Raw genomic sequence first — 17556 nt, 5'->3', positions numbered from 1 at the left:
GCAACAGATGCGGACATCTTTTGCGGCCCCATTGAAGTGAATGGGTCTGCACCCGAGCCGCAAAAACTGCGGCTCGGATGTGGACCAAAACAACGGTTGTGTGCATGAGGCCTAAAGCTCAGAAAACGTTGTGTTATCCCCTGCCTGCGCGCTTCTCCACGCATGCTTGAAGTCAAGGGGGCAGCGGCCTCCTTGCTTCAACTCAAGGTAACCATGCCCCCTTCGCTGTGACTGACAGCCGGCAGTTGGGCTGGCTTTGCCGAACTCTCTGCATAAGCGCTGTCAGTCACAGCGAAGGGGCAGGGAAGGGGGCATGGTTACCTTGACTTGAAGCAAGGAGGCCGCTGCCCCTTGACTTGAAGCATGACTAGAGAAGCGCGCCGGCAGGGGATAAAACAAAGTTTTCTGAGCTTTAGCCGCATCAACCTTCAGGAAGAAAATTATCGTCGGAAACACGCTGCCGGCGGCTTTGGATGGTTTTTGGAGGTGACAGGTTCCCTATTAAGTCCTACATGCACCATCCTGCAAGTTTCACAATACAATGTTTATTACTGCAGGTTTTGTAAATACACATCAGTAAATAAATCCAGTAAGATTCCTCCAAACTAGCATAATCAGATATTCTATATTATCGGACGGCCATAGAGATGTATATAAAACAGATTGGGTTTCTGCTCAGGTTTTCTTCTTCTAGGAGATAAAAAATAAAAATTGAGATTCCCCAGTGGTCGATACCTTTTAATGGCTCACTGAAAAGATAACACAATTGCAAGCTTTGGAGACTACTGTGGCCTCTTCATCAGGCGTCTTTTAAGCCACTACTGTGGCCTCTTCACAATTTCCATATAATACTTTAATTAGTCATTTGATGTTTACATCCACTGCAAACGACCAATATGGTATAACCAAGTATAGTAAATATGTACAGAATAATTCATGGTTATGAGATTTCTACAATTCAAGCACATCCATACATTCATTCCCCAACATTCATATCATCAGAGCTTCTGGGATATTTATTACAATCCATATATGAAATAATATCCATTTTTATAAAGTGGAATGCTCACAAACAATTCTGTCCCATGTGAAAGGCAATTGTGACATGCTGGAAAATCCATGAATGTAATGGCTAATGCACAATGCAAAAACATATTCTACGCTTACATTTCTTTTCAGAAAAAAATCTGAATAATAAGGCAGGTAGGGATGGGGCACAACACGGCTTTTCACTAAAAACAGTGATGGACGCCAGCAGAAGGAACAAAAGGCTTTCCAAAAGCAAACTAGACCTTCTTTCCTCCTAAGCCCCAACATGAAGTCTACCCTGTAACGTAACAAGTAGAAAAAAAAGAATAATATGTCTGAGAACCATGAGTGGTCCTTTCAAATGAAACTCACAGTGGTTTTCGTAACAGTCGTTTTAGCCGCATATACATATTCACATATATTTATAAAAAAATTAACAATGAACCTTTGCACCAAGAGGAGTATTTTTGGCCATTAAAGGGAACCTGGCACCTCCAAAAACCATCTGAAGCTGCCAGCAGTACCTGAGAGTAGCCAGCAGCGTGTTTCTGACGATAATTTTCTTCCTGAAGGCCGATGCGTCTAGGGCCTCATGCACATGACCGTTCTGTTTTTTTGCAGTCCGCAAACCGCGGATCCGCCAAAAAACAGCAGCCGCCAATGTGCCTTCCGCAATTTGCGGAACGAAAGGCCCATTGTAGAAATGCCTATTGTTATCTGCAAAACGAACAAAAAATAGGAAGTTATATTTTTTTTGCGGGGCCACGGAACCGAGCAACAGATGCGGACATCTTTTGCGGCCCCATTGAAGTGAATGGGTCTGCACCCGAGCCGCAAAAACTGCGGCTCGGATGTGGACCAAAACAACGGTTGTGTGCATGAGGCCTAAAGCTCAGAAAACGTTGTGTTATCCCCTGCCTGCGCGCTTCTCCACGCATGCTTGAAGTCAAGGGGGCAGCGGCCTCCTTGCTTCAACTCAAGGTAACCATGCCCCCTTCGCTGTGACTGACAGCCGGCAGTTGGGCTGGCTTTGCCGAACTCTCTGCATAAGCGCTGTCAGTCACAGCGAAGGGGCAGGGAAGGGGGCATGGTTACCTTGACTTGAAGCAAGGAGGCCGCTGCCCCTTGACTTGAAGCATGACTAGAGAAGCGCGCCGGCAGGGGATAAAACAAAGTTTTCTGAGCTTTAGCCGCATCAACCTTCAGGAAGAAAATTATCGTCGGAAACACGCTGCCGGCGGCTTTGGATGGTTTTTGGAGGTGACAGGTTCCCTATTAAGTCCTACATGCACCATCCTGCAAGTTTCACAATACAATGTTTATTACTGCAGGTTTTGTAAATACACATCAGTAAATAAATCCAGTAAGATTCCTCCAAACTAGCATAATCAGATATTCTATATTATCGGACGGCCATAGAGATGTATATAAAACAGATTGGGTTTCTGCTCAGGTTTTCTTCTTCTAGGAGATAAAAAATAAAAATTGAGATTCCCCAGTGGTCGATACCTTTTAATGGCTCACTGAAAAGATAACACAATTGCAAGCTTTGGAGACTACTGTGGCCTCTTCATCAGGCGTCTTTTAAGTCAGCATCTGAAGATTCACATATTTATACACCAAATTACTTAAATGGGGGTTATCCAAGATCTGTAATGCCCCTCCGCTATGCCCAGGCCCCTCACAGAGGTTGTACTTACCTTGCTCCCTGGCACCTGCGTCTTTTGATGCCAGCACCGGGGGGAGGGGGAGTTTGCAGCCAATAGCAGGCCGCGACAGAAGTTAGCCTCACTAGCATCACAGGTGACGCTTGTGAGGCTCTTTCACATCGTGGCCTGCTATTGGCTGCCCCTCCCCCCCCCCCCCAGGTAAGTACAACTTCTGTGAGGGGCATTATAGATTTTGTATAACCCCTTTAAGAATAATGAGGTAGATGAGACAAGTGATGTAAAGCAGATCAGTAATTGTAGCAATTATAGATGGAGTATGAAAGTTTTATTGTCCTCTAATAGATATCCAGTCCATGAATGCAATGAACCCAAGAGGTCGGAGAGGTACATTCTTTAAGAGATGTATAAGGACATAAATTCATACGACACTGATCCTGGTCCTCATGGATTTAGGTCCTTCTACATCTCTTAAGAAAGGTGCCCCCCCCCCTCCCCCAACTCACACCTCTTGGGTTCATTGCATTCATGGGCTGGATATCTATTAGAGGACAACAAAACTTTCACAATACTTATCTAGAATTGCTACAACTATTTGGTTCCTCCTCCACCCATATTGATCTGCTTTACATCACTTGTCTCATCTACCTCATTATTCCTATGTACTTTGGTATATAAATATGTGAATCTTCAAATACGGCCTTAAAAGACGCCTGACTAAGAGGCCTCGAAGTCTTGAACAGTTGCAATTGTGTCATCATCTTTTCAGTAAGCCATTTAAAAAAGTATCAAACGCTTAGGAATCTCAATTTTTCTTTTCTTATCTTCTATTCACTGGATAACACGGTACAAAGAATAGACCTTTCAAAACTATTATTACATGGGGAATGTAAGTAGCTACTAAAACACACGTCAGGAGAGGTGACAGGTCCTCTTTAAGCAAGACCTTCAAAGTGACACGTCGGAGGGAAAAACTGATAACAATAAGCCTGCATGCAGCACCCGAATAGGCCGTACAATCAACTGCCGACATTATGGTATCGTTTCAGACACTACTGCAGAGTGATGATTTATGTGCAGCAGCTTCAGCCAAAAGGCACAGCACTTATGGATGTATCATCAGTCTAAGGCTTCATGCACAAGGCCGTTGTTTGGGTCCGCATCCAAGCCGTCGTTTTGGCGGCTCGGATGTGGACCCATCCACTTCAATAGGGCCGCAAAAGATGCGGACAGCAATCCGCGTGCTGTCCGCATCCGTTGCTCCATTCCTCTGCCCCGCTAAAATAAAATATAACATGTCCTATTCTTGTCCGCGCTTTGTGGACAAGAATAGGCATTTATATTGACGGCCGCCTGTTCCGTTACGCAAATTGCGGAAGGCACACGGGCGGCTTACGGATTGCGGACTGCAAAAAACGGAACGGTCGTGTGCATGAGGCCTTACAGGGAGAGGTTTTGACAACCCAAGTAATCTGCAGTGTGGTAGTAGTAGTCCTGCGGGCCACTGATCTTTACAAGCATTATACACACATGTGCTGATGGCAGCCAGTAATGGACCAGTAAAGGCAAGCTATATGCCCATAGTGGACATGTCTTATCAACCGCCGATCAGCTGTATGAAGGGAAGGCACGTGCAGTGCATGCGCGCTGTCTCCCTTCACGCTGCTGCTATGTCTATGGCGAGCAGGATGAGAGAAGGGAGACAGCGCGCATGCACTGCACGTGCCTTCCCTTCATACAGCTGATCGGCGGGGGTGTCGGACCCCAGCAGATCTGATATTGATGACCCATCCTGAGGATAGGTCATCAAAATTAAATGCCCGGAGGACCCCTTTAAGAGAGAATATAAATGGCCAGTCTTCACCAATCTTTCATAACTTGGAGGCTTTTATTTGAGGTCTGTATGTCTGTTCATGGTTTGGAATGGAAATCCTATCTGAATACAACGAAATGCTTTTAATTGCTTATTTACACTACATTTACATAAATGTGTTAAATTGCGGATAGCTGCAGCTAAATCCTAACTTATCAGAAGATAAAGCGGATTCCCATGCGGTAACGCAGTGCATGGTTGGAGACAACAAGGAATCCATCTCACAAGAAGCTCCACAACATCGAGCCACTTGCGCGGTTTCAGAACCAGCAGGGGGTCCTGCACACTCAGAAGAAGCTGTCGGAACTTTTCATACAGCTTTGGCTATGAATAGAGCACAGTAAAAAGACCGTAAAAATAAGTAGACCGGTTACAAAGTCTCACACTATTATATGCAGAGGTACATTTTAAATATCTCCAGCTTCCTTTCGTACTTTAAGGATATCCTTCCAATATGATAGAAAATATGGAAAAGCATCCTATTTATTGCAAATCATAATTTTCTACCACAATTGAAAACAATTATTCAGCACTGGTTCAATTACGGACCTCTGTGGAAATTTCCTGTGCAGTTCTTCCTACCATAATGCCGTTGTAATCTGCAGCAGCCACAATGTTACAATTTACTTGAAGCACTTCAGGGAAAGTAGGCTCATCATAAAAATGGACAGTAATAACAGCAACGATGACACCAGTCATATAAAAGCTGCAGCAATTTCAACTGCGGGGGGAAATTAGAGGCGCTTAAAAGGCAATACTAACAAATAAGATCTAAATGTGCCTCGGGCAAAACATTTTCAGCTGTCAGCCAAATACAGATGTATGGCTTGGGGAGCACAATATATTAGAGAGCACCGGTCAACAAGATCAACCCTACTAAAAGCAGGGTTGCCTGGTAGTGTTGATCATGCAGGTCGAAATGCTATCTTATGATTTTTAGCTTGTACTGCGGTGGAAATATAATTACATTTATATTCATGCAAATTAGTTGGAGCACCGAGGGGCTTGCTGGAGCGCTAGGCGCACCCCTACAGCTACGCCCTGATGCGCAGTATAAGACCCCCTACTATTAGACTAACAGGGTAGTCTTCCCCCGTTTTCTGACATCTGCACAGTGGGTCACAAACTCAGCGCCTGCACTCTAGTTCTGGTGCTTCTTGACGAAGAGTGCAGATTTATAGTGCGCCGGTGCGATCGACATCAGTCTACCCAGAAGTGGAGGCACCAGTGCCTTGTTGGGTGGAATGGCGACATCGGTGCCTGCGCACTGTGAATCTTTACTACTTGGCAAACAGCAGCAGATCTAGAGCAGAGGCGCCAGAAGGCAGGGCAAGATGAGAAGTCATGCCCTGTCAATCAAATGGTACAGGGGAGTAGCTGTAGCGGTGCTCCTAGCACTACAGTCAGACCCTTGGTGTTAACTAGTTTGCATAAATCTAAAAGTGATGAAAGCTAAAAACAAATGATACGGTTTCAAAATCAGCATGATCAACCCTACCAGGCTGTATGCCTGGTTTAATTGGTGGTCTTTAAAGTAGCATTATTGTCTAAAGGCCTCCATTTTGCTAATTCTGTAACAATAAAGTTAAGGAATGTGTTGAATTGAAGCTTAATCATTTAAATGACAAAAGTTATAGCAAGAAAAAGCAAAACAGTAGAAACCGCATCAACTATACTACTGTTCTTCACGTGAAATCAGTGGCTATCTTGGCAGACACTTAAAGGGATTCTGTCACCAGGTTTCACCCCTGTCAGCTAAACATATGCTGATGTTCAGGGCCTCATCACGATTCCTAATGTGGGCTTCTAAATGTGATCTGTAGCCTTATTTTGCTAAAAAACTGCTTTTACTAACCTGTCATTCAAAGAAATAAGGTGCCCAAGGGGATGTCAAGGGATCCAAGCTGCCGGCCGCACCCGCCGCAGTTCGTGCCCAGCGCCGCCTTTCCAGACTTCTGCACGCCTCCTAACCCTCTGTGCCGCCTCTCGCTCTCCCTCCCTCCTCCTGCTGTAAGATCTCTCGCATCCAGGGGTTGAGCGAAGTGCCGGATGCGCCCGTGCAGACTTCTCCATTTGGCTTCTTATAGCGAAGTGCGCATGCGCTGGCACTTGGCTCAACCCCTGTATGCGCGAGATCTTACAGCAGGAGGAGGGGGGAGTGAGGGAGAGCGAGAGGCGGCACAAAGGGTTAGGAGGCAGCGCTGAAGTCTGGAAAGGCGGCGCTGGGCACGAATGGCGGCGGGTGCGGCCGGCAGCTTGGAACCCTTGACATCCCCTTGGGCACCTTATTTCTTTGAATGACAGGTTAGTAAAAGCTGTTTTTTTTTAGCAAAATAAGGCTACAGATCACATTTAGAAGCCCACATTAGGAATCGTGATGAGGCCCTGAACATCAGCATGTGTTTAGCTGACAGGGGTGAAACCTGGTGACAGAATCCCTTTAACGCACTTCTGGAAGCTCAAACACCTATCCTCCCCAACTGGCTCTTCCCTCTTTGTTCCTATGTATGTTCCTCATACGCAGAGTGCTTGTAAAGATATAACAGTTGCCCTATGTAAGAGACCACGATTTCAGTGGATATACACAAGTCCATACAGTGATTAGCTGCAGAGTTCTAAAACTTCCCTGACCTGCGCTTCCTGTTAGTCAGTGTGTACTGTGCGCAGAACTTCCAGTGTATTCTAGAAGATGTGCCTTCACAGTGCTTTTACCCTGCTTGTAAGAGCCAACAAGGATAAACTTATCACAAGCAGGAGGCAGGGCAAACAGGCTGAAGCCTAATCGCATTGGATACACGGACTATGCAGTGTGAAGGGACAGCACTTATTTGTCACCGATCTATCACTTGCTACCCTTAGACAGGTCTCCACCACCTGTATTCATGGACTGTGTTTAGTATTGCAGGTGAGCCCCATGAATATGAATAAAAATAAACTACAATACAAGACAAAACCAATGGACAACACTGGTCATAATTTCCTTAAAAAAAAGCTCATACTGTCCCTTCAAAACATCTAGAGAGTTGGAAATGAAACTCAGCTATTCCAATTTCATTACATTACAGTATAGTGCATCATAGTTTTAGCCGGATGAAACAATCTGGCAGTTCCCCATTGAGTGTTTTAGCTTAAAATTGGACCATAATAATATGTAATTTTTCCAGGCTAGAAGAGGCAGGGTCTGAGAACTGAAGCCTTTGATCATCTGAGAGAAATCTCTTCATGTCTGGCCAGTATAACTGTATTTAAAGAACGACTAGCTATGGAAAATTCTCCTTTGAATGTGCTCTAAACACAGCTCAGTGTCCATGACCATCTAAGCAATTATTCATGAATTTCCACTACTATTAAACACTTTTCCTTCTTGCTTTTATTTTGCTGTAAACCCAAGTGAAATGAAAAACTGTCTGAGAAAAATACATTGGAGGCAGGTCTGCCTGGTTCCTCACACTTCAGTTAAGGTACAGGAAAGTTCCCGTGTCGCTCTCTATGCTAGTAGATGGCTGGCCATCTGCAAGATCTTTAAGGCTTGTGGGTGAAAATCTTACAAGAACAAAAAGAAGAAAAAAAAAAATAATCACATCACGGGAATCCTTTACTGCAAACCACCATGCCAAATATTGTACTGCACAACTAAATAACATCTGCAGATTGTAGCTTGGCAGGCGTAATTTAATTATAAACTATTAAAAAAAAAACTGCACAGCAGATTGAAAGTAGAAAAAAAAAAAAAAAAAAACAGCGGCACCAACTGATTATAATTGATATTTCATACAGACGTTTGGCTTGCATTTGGCAGAGGCGCCTACATTCGGAGGTGTTGATTAGGCAGCATAAGTTCTGTCCTTTGCGCTAGTACAAAGAGTCAACAAAATGAACCCGAAAGGCAACAACAAAACAAAGTGTTCCCTATTTGAATGATTTCATATGGAGATCTTCATGTAGGCCGTGGCACTATTAGACGTCTGGACTTTCCAGCGGTCCTTCCAACTCCACTCGTTTCTCTGGAGATGTGTACAAGAAGTTGCAGCAGATGTAGAGAGGAAACATAAGTAGGCGACTGTCCATGTTCATCACCACTTGTTCCTGGAGAAATAATTAATACGGACAACAGTTAAATTAGTTTTAAAAAATAAAATAAATATATATATAATCCGACAGCTGGCTTTGATTCTACAGCACCATCCTTTAAAGGGCATCTGTCAGCAGATTTGTCCCTATGACACCGGCTGACCTGTTACATGTACACTTGGCAGCTGAAGGCATCTGTGTTGGTCCCATGGTCATATGTGTCCGCATCGCTGACAAAAATTAGGTTTCAATATATGCAAATGAGCCTCTAAGAGCAACGGGGGCGTTTCCATTACACCTAGAGGCTCTCTCTGCAACTGCCACTCCCTCTGCTCTTTCAAGGATAAGACAGGGCCAGGTGTGATCACGTTTAGAATGCCTGCCTCTGTCAATCAAAGCGCAGAGGGCACGGCAGTTGTAGAGAGAGCAGAGCCTCTAGGGGTAACAGCCATGCCCCCGTTGTTCCTAGAGGACCAGATTTTAAAACTTCAATGTGAGCACATATGAACATGGGACCAACACAGATGCCTTCAGCTGCCAAGTGCACATGTAACGGGTCAGCCAGGTATAAATCTGCTGACAGATGCCATTCAACAGCAAAGAGACAAGGGTAATGCAGGATGGGGAGTCATAATGAGACGGACAAGTAGTTAATGGCGGTATGGCTAGTAATTTGTGCGTTGTAATGAGGACATGTTGCAGGCATGGCCACTAAAGACAAAGGGGTTGCCCACAAATTTACTACTAAAGAGGTTGTATCAATGCAGATATTGGGGGCAAATCGCCAGGATATGCCCCCAATGTCTGATAGGTGCGGGTTCCGCCTTTGGCTATTTTTTGCAGTACCATTGAAATGAATGGAAGGTGGACTGCGCAAGCGTGGCCACTGCTCTGTCCACTTCTATGGGGCAAATACGGAAATTGCTGAGCTAGAACTCTGATATTTTCGGCAGTCCCATAGAAGTGATGGGGGGAGAGCTGGGCATGCGTCCTCCTTCACTTTGTAGGCGCCATTCAAAGAATAAATGTTCAGAGCACTTAGTTTTCTGTAAAATGGGTTTAAACAAAGATTTACAGCTAAGCAAACCAACACTGTGGCTGAATATCTATCAAGTATATTATATCAATTTAGGATAAATGGAGTCTGAAAGTGTGAGAACCGGACCTTGTGTATGCGACTGACATAAAAAAGTAAGCAACGCCGAGGCTTCCACTGCAGCGAAGCTTTTCATTCTAGACTGCCATCTTCTGGTATACGAAGGGGGAGGTCGGCTTTTCAAAATACCCTTTTCTTAGAAGCGTTCCCCAAAAATAAGCTGGGAACAACACTGATAAAATATAAAGCATCAAGGGGGTCACTTCCATGCAGCCCCAGATAGGGGGAAATGCTGCAACTGTAATAACAGGAAAAGCAGCAATTCTTTAAAGGGAATGTGTCATTAGAAAATTATGTGCTGTTTGAATCAAGATTTTATGTTTTGGGGCGGATTTACTAATCTTTTAGATGGTGTAAACTTAGACCAGCTGTCTAGACCTGCACCACATTTATCACAGGGGCTCAGGTTGAATGATTTGAATTTGGGAAAGACACTTTTCTTTAATCACCCCTTGTGATTGTGTCTCTTTTTACTGCAATTTACACCAAAAACTAGGCGCACTAACATTAGCCACTTTTTAAAATCATTTTTTGTTATTTATTTTATTTTCCATGTCACTTTCTATATTTAAAGAGGCTCTCCAGAAATGAAGAAAATGAAAATAAATATTACTTTATTATAAATATATTCCCAAATACCTTTCATTAGTTATAATGGCTCATTTTGTCTAGGGAGCAATCATTAGGAGAAATAAAATGGCCGCTGTCCTATTTCGTACACACAGAACATGTCCTAATCACACAGCAGGACAAGTTACTTCAGAGCACTGAGTTCATGAGGAGACATGAAGTACAGAGAGGACAAACAGGACAGACTGTGGTAATGGAGACTGCATACAAGAGCTGCTGCTCATTATCTACATCCCCCCTCCTCTCTGTACTTCATGTCTCCTCATGGACTCCATTCCTACAGAGATTCAGCTGAAGATATTATCTGTATTCAGGGTCATAATCCCTGACAAGTAGAGCAGAGGGGAGGACGAGGCAGCTCTTTAGCTCAGTGTTGTGAAGTAACTTGTCCTGCTGTGCGATTAGGACAGGTTTTGTGTGCACTAATAGGACGGCGGCCTTTTTCTTTCTCCCGATTGCTCTCTAGACAAAACAAGCCATTATAACTAATGAATGGTATTTGGAAATGTATTTATAATAAACTAATAATTATTAGTATTTTGAGTAATTTAATTTTCTTAATTCTCAGAAAACCCCTTTAAACAAAATTCTAAAATCCTGAAGTTTTTGCACTGGCCATTAAGCCTCATAATAATCGCCACGTCTGTACAGATCACTCCCGGCACCTCAGCAGTTCCATCCCTATAGTGGGCAAGGGCCCCAGTGACATTTTCGGCAGCCTACGAGTGAGAAGATTGGTGGGAGCCGAGTGGATTGCTCACAGTGGGTATGCGAGTTGGCGATACATCACCCTGACGTCAGGGGAGAGGAAACCTGTGAAAGGTTAGGGCAAAGAACACTGCAGGGTAGCGCAGTATGGTACTGATGTAAGTGGAGAGGGGAGGAGAAAACAGCGGTAAAGCGCCACAGGCTTGGGCACTTTCACAAGTAAAGCCTGTCCAGCTGGGCCCTTGGGAGACGTCATTAAAAGTGGGTTTTCCTAAACATTCGCTTGAGCCAAAAGTTATAAAGCTATGCATAGGAAACAGTCTGGAGGTCATTGCTGATTAGATTAGAAAGAACCAGGTGACAGACTCCCTGTAAGGAGCCCCCTTCAGTCTACTGCTTCTAAGGTCCATGTGGCTGCTGTTAGCAGCTCAGACAAGATGGCTGCCCTCATAATCATATACAGAGAATAGAAATCGCGAGAACGCTGCCCATGAGAGCTTACAATCTACAAGGGAAGGACACAGTATGTGAGGGTAAAAGCTTCTGATCTGTGTGTGGGGGCAGAATGCTTATTGTAGGTGGTAGGTGTTTCTAAAGCGGTAGGTTTTTAGGTTGCTTTCAATGGTCTGGATGTGCATTTATAGCTGGGCCTTAAAAAACTGAACTGAGGCTCGGGATAGTTTCTGGCAACACACTGATCATCACACATACCTGATCTTTTTCCAGGCTGAGGATCTGATAGCCACTAGTTCGACTGCAGATGACTCTACCATTTGTATCAAATGACACCAAACGTAACCTGTAAACACAATAAATGTCCACATTACCAAATCGCCAGGACCAACGTAAGAACGGTACAATAGCTAAAATATAACACAGGTTTTTTTCTTTATCCAGAATTCAACAATCTGGCAGCTCTTACAAAGAAACAGCCACTGGTCCAAAACTTTACAAAAATAAAATCATAGTAAGGAGCCGAGATAAAAAGCAGGCTAACCATCCAGTCTGAGGGTTAGGCAGTCATCATAGGCAGCTTATATGGGAATATATATAGATATAAAAAAAAAAAAAAACGGTGGGTAGACACTGGTAAGTAAGGCTACTTTCACACTAGCGTTCGGGCGGATCCGTTCTGAACGGATCCGCTCATATTAATGCAGACGGCGGCTCCGTTCAGTACGGATCCGTCTGCATTAATAACTTTAAAAAAATTCGCAAGTGCGCAAGTAGCCTGCGCGGATCCGTTCAGACTTTCAATGTAAAGTCAATGGGGGACGGATCCGCTTGAAGATTGAGTCAATTGGTGACATCTTCAAGCGGATCCGTTCCCATTGACTTACATTGTAAGTCTGAACGGATCCGCACGCCTCCGCACGGCCAGGCGGACACCCGAACGCTGCAAGCAGCGTTCAGCTGTCCGCCTGTCCGTGCGGAGGCGAGCGGAGCGGAGGCTGAACGCCGCCAGACTGATGCAGTCTGAGCGGATCCGCTCCATTCAGACTGCATCAGGGCTGGACGGAAGCGTTCGGGTCCGCTCGTGAGCTCCTTCAAACGGAGCTCACGAGCGGACCGACGAACGCTAGTGTGAAAGTAGCCTAAGACTACTTTTGTTAATATTTTCCGGTATTGAGATCCGTCATAGGGTCTCAATACCGGAAAAACGAGATTTTTGTATAACTTACCAGTAAAATCTCTTTCTCGCTCTTTCCTTGGGGGACACAGAAGACCTTGGGTATAGCTCATCTCCATAGGAGGCGTGACACTAAGTGAGAACTGTTAAGCCCCTCCTCCACAGCTATACCCTCAGCCTGGAGAGAGAGACTGCCAGTTGCGTGTCCAAGTAGTGAGAAAAGGCAAAGTCCAAAAGTGGAACCAACAAGCCAACTACCCAACGGGTAAAACAACTCGGAAACAAAGAATGGGTGGGTGCTGTGTCCCCCAAGGAAAGAGCGAGAAAGAGATTTTACTGGTAAGTTATACAAAAATCTCGTTTTCTCGCCCAATTTCCTTGGGGGACACAGAAGACCTTGGGACGTTCAATAGCAGTCCAAGAGGGGAGGGACCACAGCACCAAGGCAAAGCACCCGAAGGCATCAAGAAACCGCCGCCTGCAGACCAGGCGGCCCAGGGCAGCAGACGCCGAAGCCCCAGTGCGCACCCTGTAGAACCCAGTAAGGTGCGCAAGGAAGACCAGCGACCGCCTTGCACAAAAGCATGGCCGAAGCCTTATGCCTCCGGCCCAGGAGGCACCGACCGCTCTGGTGAAATGAACGGTGACACCAAAAGCAGAACCCTGCCCTTGGTGCGGTAACCACAGCAATAGACACAGAGAGCGAAGGAAAGCCACCCTGGAGGCCGTCAACCCTTTGCGCGGACATCCTGGAAACACAAGAGACCGAACGCCGACAAGAGCCGGAGATCTCCAAGTAACAACTGCAAACCCAAACAATCTCCAAGCGGTGAAGCGCCCGTTCCCGGAGACGGGAAGGGGATGACCAAAGCCTTGTAGATAAGAAGGCAGATACCACCCTCAGAAGGAAGGGACGGGATGGAGAAACAGCCCCGTCCTGGAAAAGGACAGAGGGCACAGAACACGAAGGGCCACCCATCAGGCACCCGTCAGACATGATGGCAACAGAAAACACAACTGTACAGGACAGCAGGAGTAGGGAGAACTTCTACAACGGCACCAAGGGAAAGAAGGGGAGCGCCAAGAGCTCAGTGTGTAGTTCCCAGGGCGGTACCAGGGAACGGTACAGAGGAACCAAAGAGCCACTCTGTGGAAGAAGGTCATGACAGGCCCAGGAGGGCCAGAAAACGCTGCAAGGGGAAGGACAGCGCCGACACTTGACACTTCAGTAACAGAGCCCCAGTCCCAGGGCCAGGCCGGACTAGAGAAAGACAGAACCAAGGGAGAGAAAAGCAGAGTGGGGGAATGCGCCACTTACCACAAAACCTAGTCAAGAACCCTAAGTCCGACAACCGAACCTGGACGAAGCACAGTCGGGAGCGAACACTAGCGCGCTCGCAGGAATCGCCTGGCAAGCGGGAAAAAAAACAACCCAATGTGATCAGGCGCAGACCAGTAACACGGCCCAAGGGTCGGAAGAAAACTCCCGTCGGCCCCCGAACAACATAGTCCCGTATCCAACCGGAGTGGGTGAGCAGAAGGACAGACGGAAGAAACCGGAAGGGTCCGCCCAGCAGCCGACAGATGACCAAACAGGAGAAAAACAGCCCTGCAGTAGCAGGGAGTGTCTTGCCTCCTTGGACACTAAGCAAAAACTGGCAGTCTCTCTCTCCAGGCTGAGGGTATAGCTGTGGAGGAGGGGCTTAACAGTTCTCACTTAGTGTCACGCCTCCTATGGAGATGAGCTATACCCAAGGTCTTCTGTGTCCCCCAAGGAAATTGGGCGAGAAAAAACGCTTCCGTTTTGTCCCCATTCATTGTCAATTGGGACAAAATGTAACTGAACAAAACAGAATGCTACAAAATGCATTCCGTTCTCATACCGGAGAGCAGCATGCTGCGGTTTGCTTTCAGTCCTAGGATGCAGAGCAAGACGGATCCATCATGACCCACAATGCAAGTCACTGGGGACGGATCAGTTTTCTCTAACACAATAGAAAACGGATCCGTCCCCCATTGACTTTCACTGTAGTTAATGACTGATCCGTCTTGGCTATGTTAAAGATAATACAACCGGATCCATTCATAACAGATGCAGGCGGTTGTATTATCAGTAATGGAAGTGTTTTTGCTGAACCCTGCCGGATCCAACAAAAATGCTAGTGTGAAAGTAGCCTAACATCACTCCAAAGAATGTATTTAAAAAAGGTTTATAGAGTACATGGTGCCATTAAAAAACAGCTTGAAAATGAAGTCCTGAAGTCCAAAGTACATGTCAGGTGATTTTATGGTGCCCTGAGAGCAGGGTCTGCTAGCAGAGAAGCTACGCTCTGTACTACATATATACCTTAATGTCATTTGGAGCAGAATGACTCCTTATAGGACTCCTAGGTGAAACAGTGAGTCCCGATTACCCTGCCCCCACAGGATGACTGACAGCCTGTGTGTGCACACATCCTCATCCATTGTGAGCAGAGCAATCAGGACTCTCACCAGGGACAGAACTACCGTAGTGGCTGCTACAGGGCCTGCATCCCATTCCCTGGCCTGTTCTCTCCCCAGGAACAGGTGCGACGCAGTGACGTCATCACGTCTGCTGGGCAGAGAAGAATACGTAGGTCGGGGATCTTCCCCCAGCCTGTGTGATCTCCTGCTCTGCAGGTCCAATGACATCACTGAATAGTGCCTCCAGCTGTGGAGAGCATGATGTGCTCCATTCATAAGGGGGAATGGGGTTGAGTATTTTATTAACACTACAGGGGGCTTCACTGCTAGAACGGCTAGATCGCAGACCCTTTAAAGTGAATGGGTCCACGATCCGCTGCGGCTGCCCCACAGTGGGTGTTCGTGCATTGCGGGGCCGTAACACGGCCACGGGGTGCACACGTTCGTGTGCAAGAGGCCTAAGGAAACCAGCACTTCTGTAGGAAGGGGCACCAAGAGGACCAACACTACTGTAAGGTGGGCACTAAGGGGACCAACACTACTGTGTGGGGTCATAACTACTGGGTAAGGGCACTAATGGTTATATCAATGCTGGGGAGATAAAGCCTTAGGGTACTTTCACACTAGTGTCGCTGGATTACGGCAGGCAGTTCCGTTGCCAGAACTGCCTGCCGGATCCGGCAATCTGTATGCAAACTGATACCATTTAAATCAGTCTCACAAATGTATTGCAATACTGGATCAGTCTCTTCGGTTGCGCATGCTTTTTTGGAACACTTAGGGCCGGATCTGGCATTAATGCTTTTCAATGTGAGCCCCTAGGACGGAACTCTATACCGGAAAAGAAAAACGCTAGTGTGAAAGTACCCTTATCTAGTTTGCATATTCTTATTGACTGGAATGCACAATAGCAGCAATCACTCCATCATTAGGAGGCTTGAACGGCTGGGCACGTGTGCCCAAGCCCACCAGCACTGGACAAGTAGCTACAGAAATCATTTTGAGGAAGAGCGGAATACAACTACCCCGACATCATATTCAAAGTGACCGTCACACTGGACAGCTGCGCTAACCCTTAGGCTAACCCTGGGTTCACACCTGAGCGTTTTACAGCACGTTCCTACACGCTGTAAAAAGCACAACAAGGAGAAACCAATGCTTCCCTATGGGAATGGTTCTCATCTGGGCGTTTTACAGCACGTACGATCGCGCTGTAAAACGCCCGATGCTCAAAAAAAGTTATTGAGCTTCTTTGGGGCGTTTTGTTGCTCGTTCCCGAAAGTCTATGTGTGTTCGCCTGTCTCTGTATGCGCGATTGTAAACGCCGGTACAATCGCGCATACAGAGCGCTCCTTTCAGAACGCTCAGGTGTGAACCCAGGGTAAGGGTTTTGATGTGAAAGTGCGGATTTTCACGTGTAGATTGCATTCTGTCATGCAGAATTAGATGTGGATTTCAAAACGCCATTGACTCCAATATAAAAAATATATTAAAAAAAATATTAAAAAAATAAGAAAGATAATAAACACGCTGCAGATTTCAAAATGTAATCCACACAAACATTTTTTTTTTATTTTTTTTAATGGCTTGCATTGACTTGCAATTCTGCATCACGAATTGACGGCATGTACGAGAATGTTGCAGTGGTTTGGTCTAAATAAATACCAGTTAGGAATTGTTATACAAGCTCTTTCTATAGGTGAACATATCGCCCACAGGCGCACAAATCATACATGCTCATATAGAAACAGACTGTGTCAGCAGATAAGACCATTTGGCCCATCTAGTCTGCCCAATATACTGATTACTATGAATAGCCGCTGGCCCTATCTTATATGAAGGATGGCCTTATGCCTATCCCATGCATGCTTAAACTCCTCCACTGTATTTGCAGCTACCACTTCTGCAGGAAGGCTATTCCATGCATCCACTACTCTCTCAGTAACTCACTGGACCTTTGCAATGTTTTCAGATGTTCAAAACTTTTTTATGTGAAGCCATTTTCAACCTGCCAGCCATGCCTGGGGTGTCTGCTGTAAAGTTGCTGGAGACTCGGGGAGCCTAAGAGCATTAATAAATGGAGGACAATCTGTGTACATCGCTGTAGAAGACGTTGCTGCTTATTGATGAAGAAGAAAACAAATGTAAAAGGAAATGTAAAGGAAATCTCACATTACGCTATTCCTTGCTCTTCCCGTTTTCGCTGATGGTGTAAGAAATCTTACTTATTTTTGGTTGTTTTGTACGTAATGTTTTACTGAGTTTGGCACTTTTCCTATTACAAACATCAGGAGGATGCCGCTAATAATTTTTTGCAAGCGATTTTGATGTTAAAAGTGCAGCAAAA

General features: G+C 45.6%; 1 protein-coding gene across 1 annotated transcript in view; it reads right to left on the bottom strand.

The window, feature by feature from the left end:
- Positions 1–7003: 7003 nt before the first annotated feature.
- GMCL1 (germ cell-less 1, spermatogenesis associated) overlaps positions 7004–17556 on the bottom strand; it is a 114224-nt gene continuing 103671 nt past the window's right edge. The window contains exons 14-15 of the mRNA XM_044279288.1: positions 11846–11933; positions 7004–8655 (exon numbers count right to left, since the gene is read on the bottom strand). Coding sequence (XP_044135223.1) covers positions 8527–8655; positions 11846–11933 — 217 coding nt within the window. The 3' untranslated portion in view covers positions 7004–8526. The remainder of the gene's footprint in view (positions 8656–11845; positions 11934–17556) is intronic.

This window comes from Bufo gargarizans, chromosome 2 (assembly GCF_014858855.1).
Source record: "Bufo gargarizans isolate SCDJY-AF-19 chromosome 2, ASM1485885v1, whole genome shotgun sequence".
Classification (NCBI taxonomy): domain Eukaryota; kingdom Metazoa; phylum Chordata; class Amphibia; order Anura; family Bufonidae; genus Bufo; species Bufo gargarizans.
Note: the sequence above shows the minus strand (reverse complement) of the source record. Positions and strands in the feature narration are given on the sequence as shown.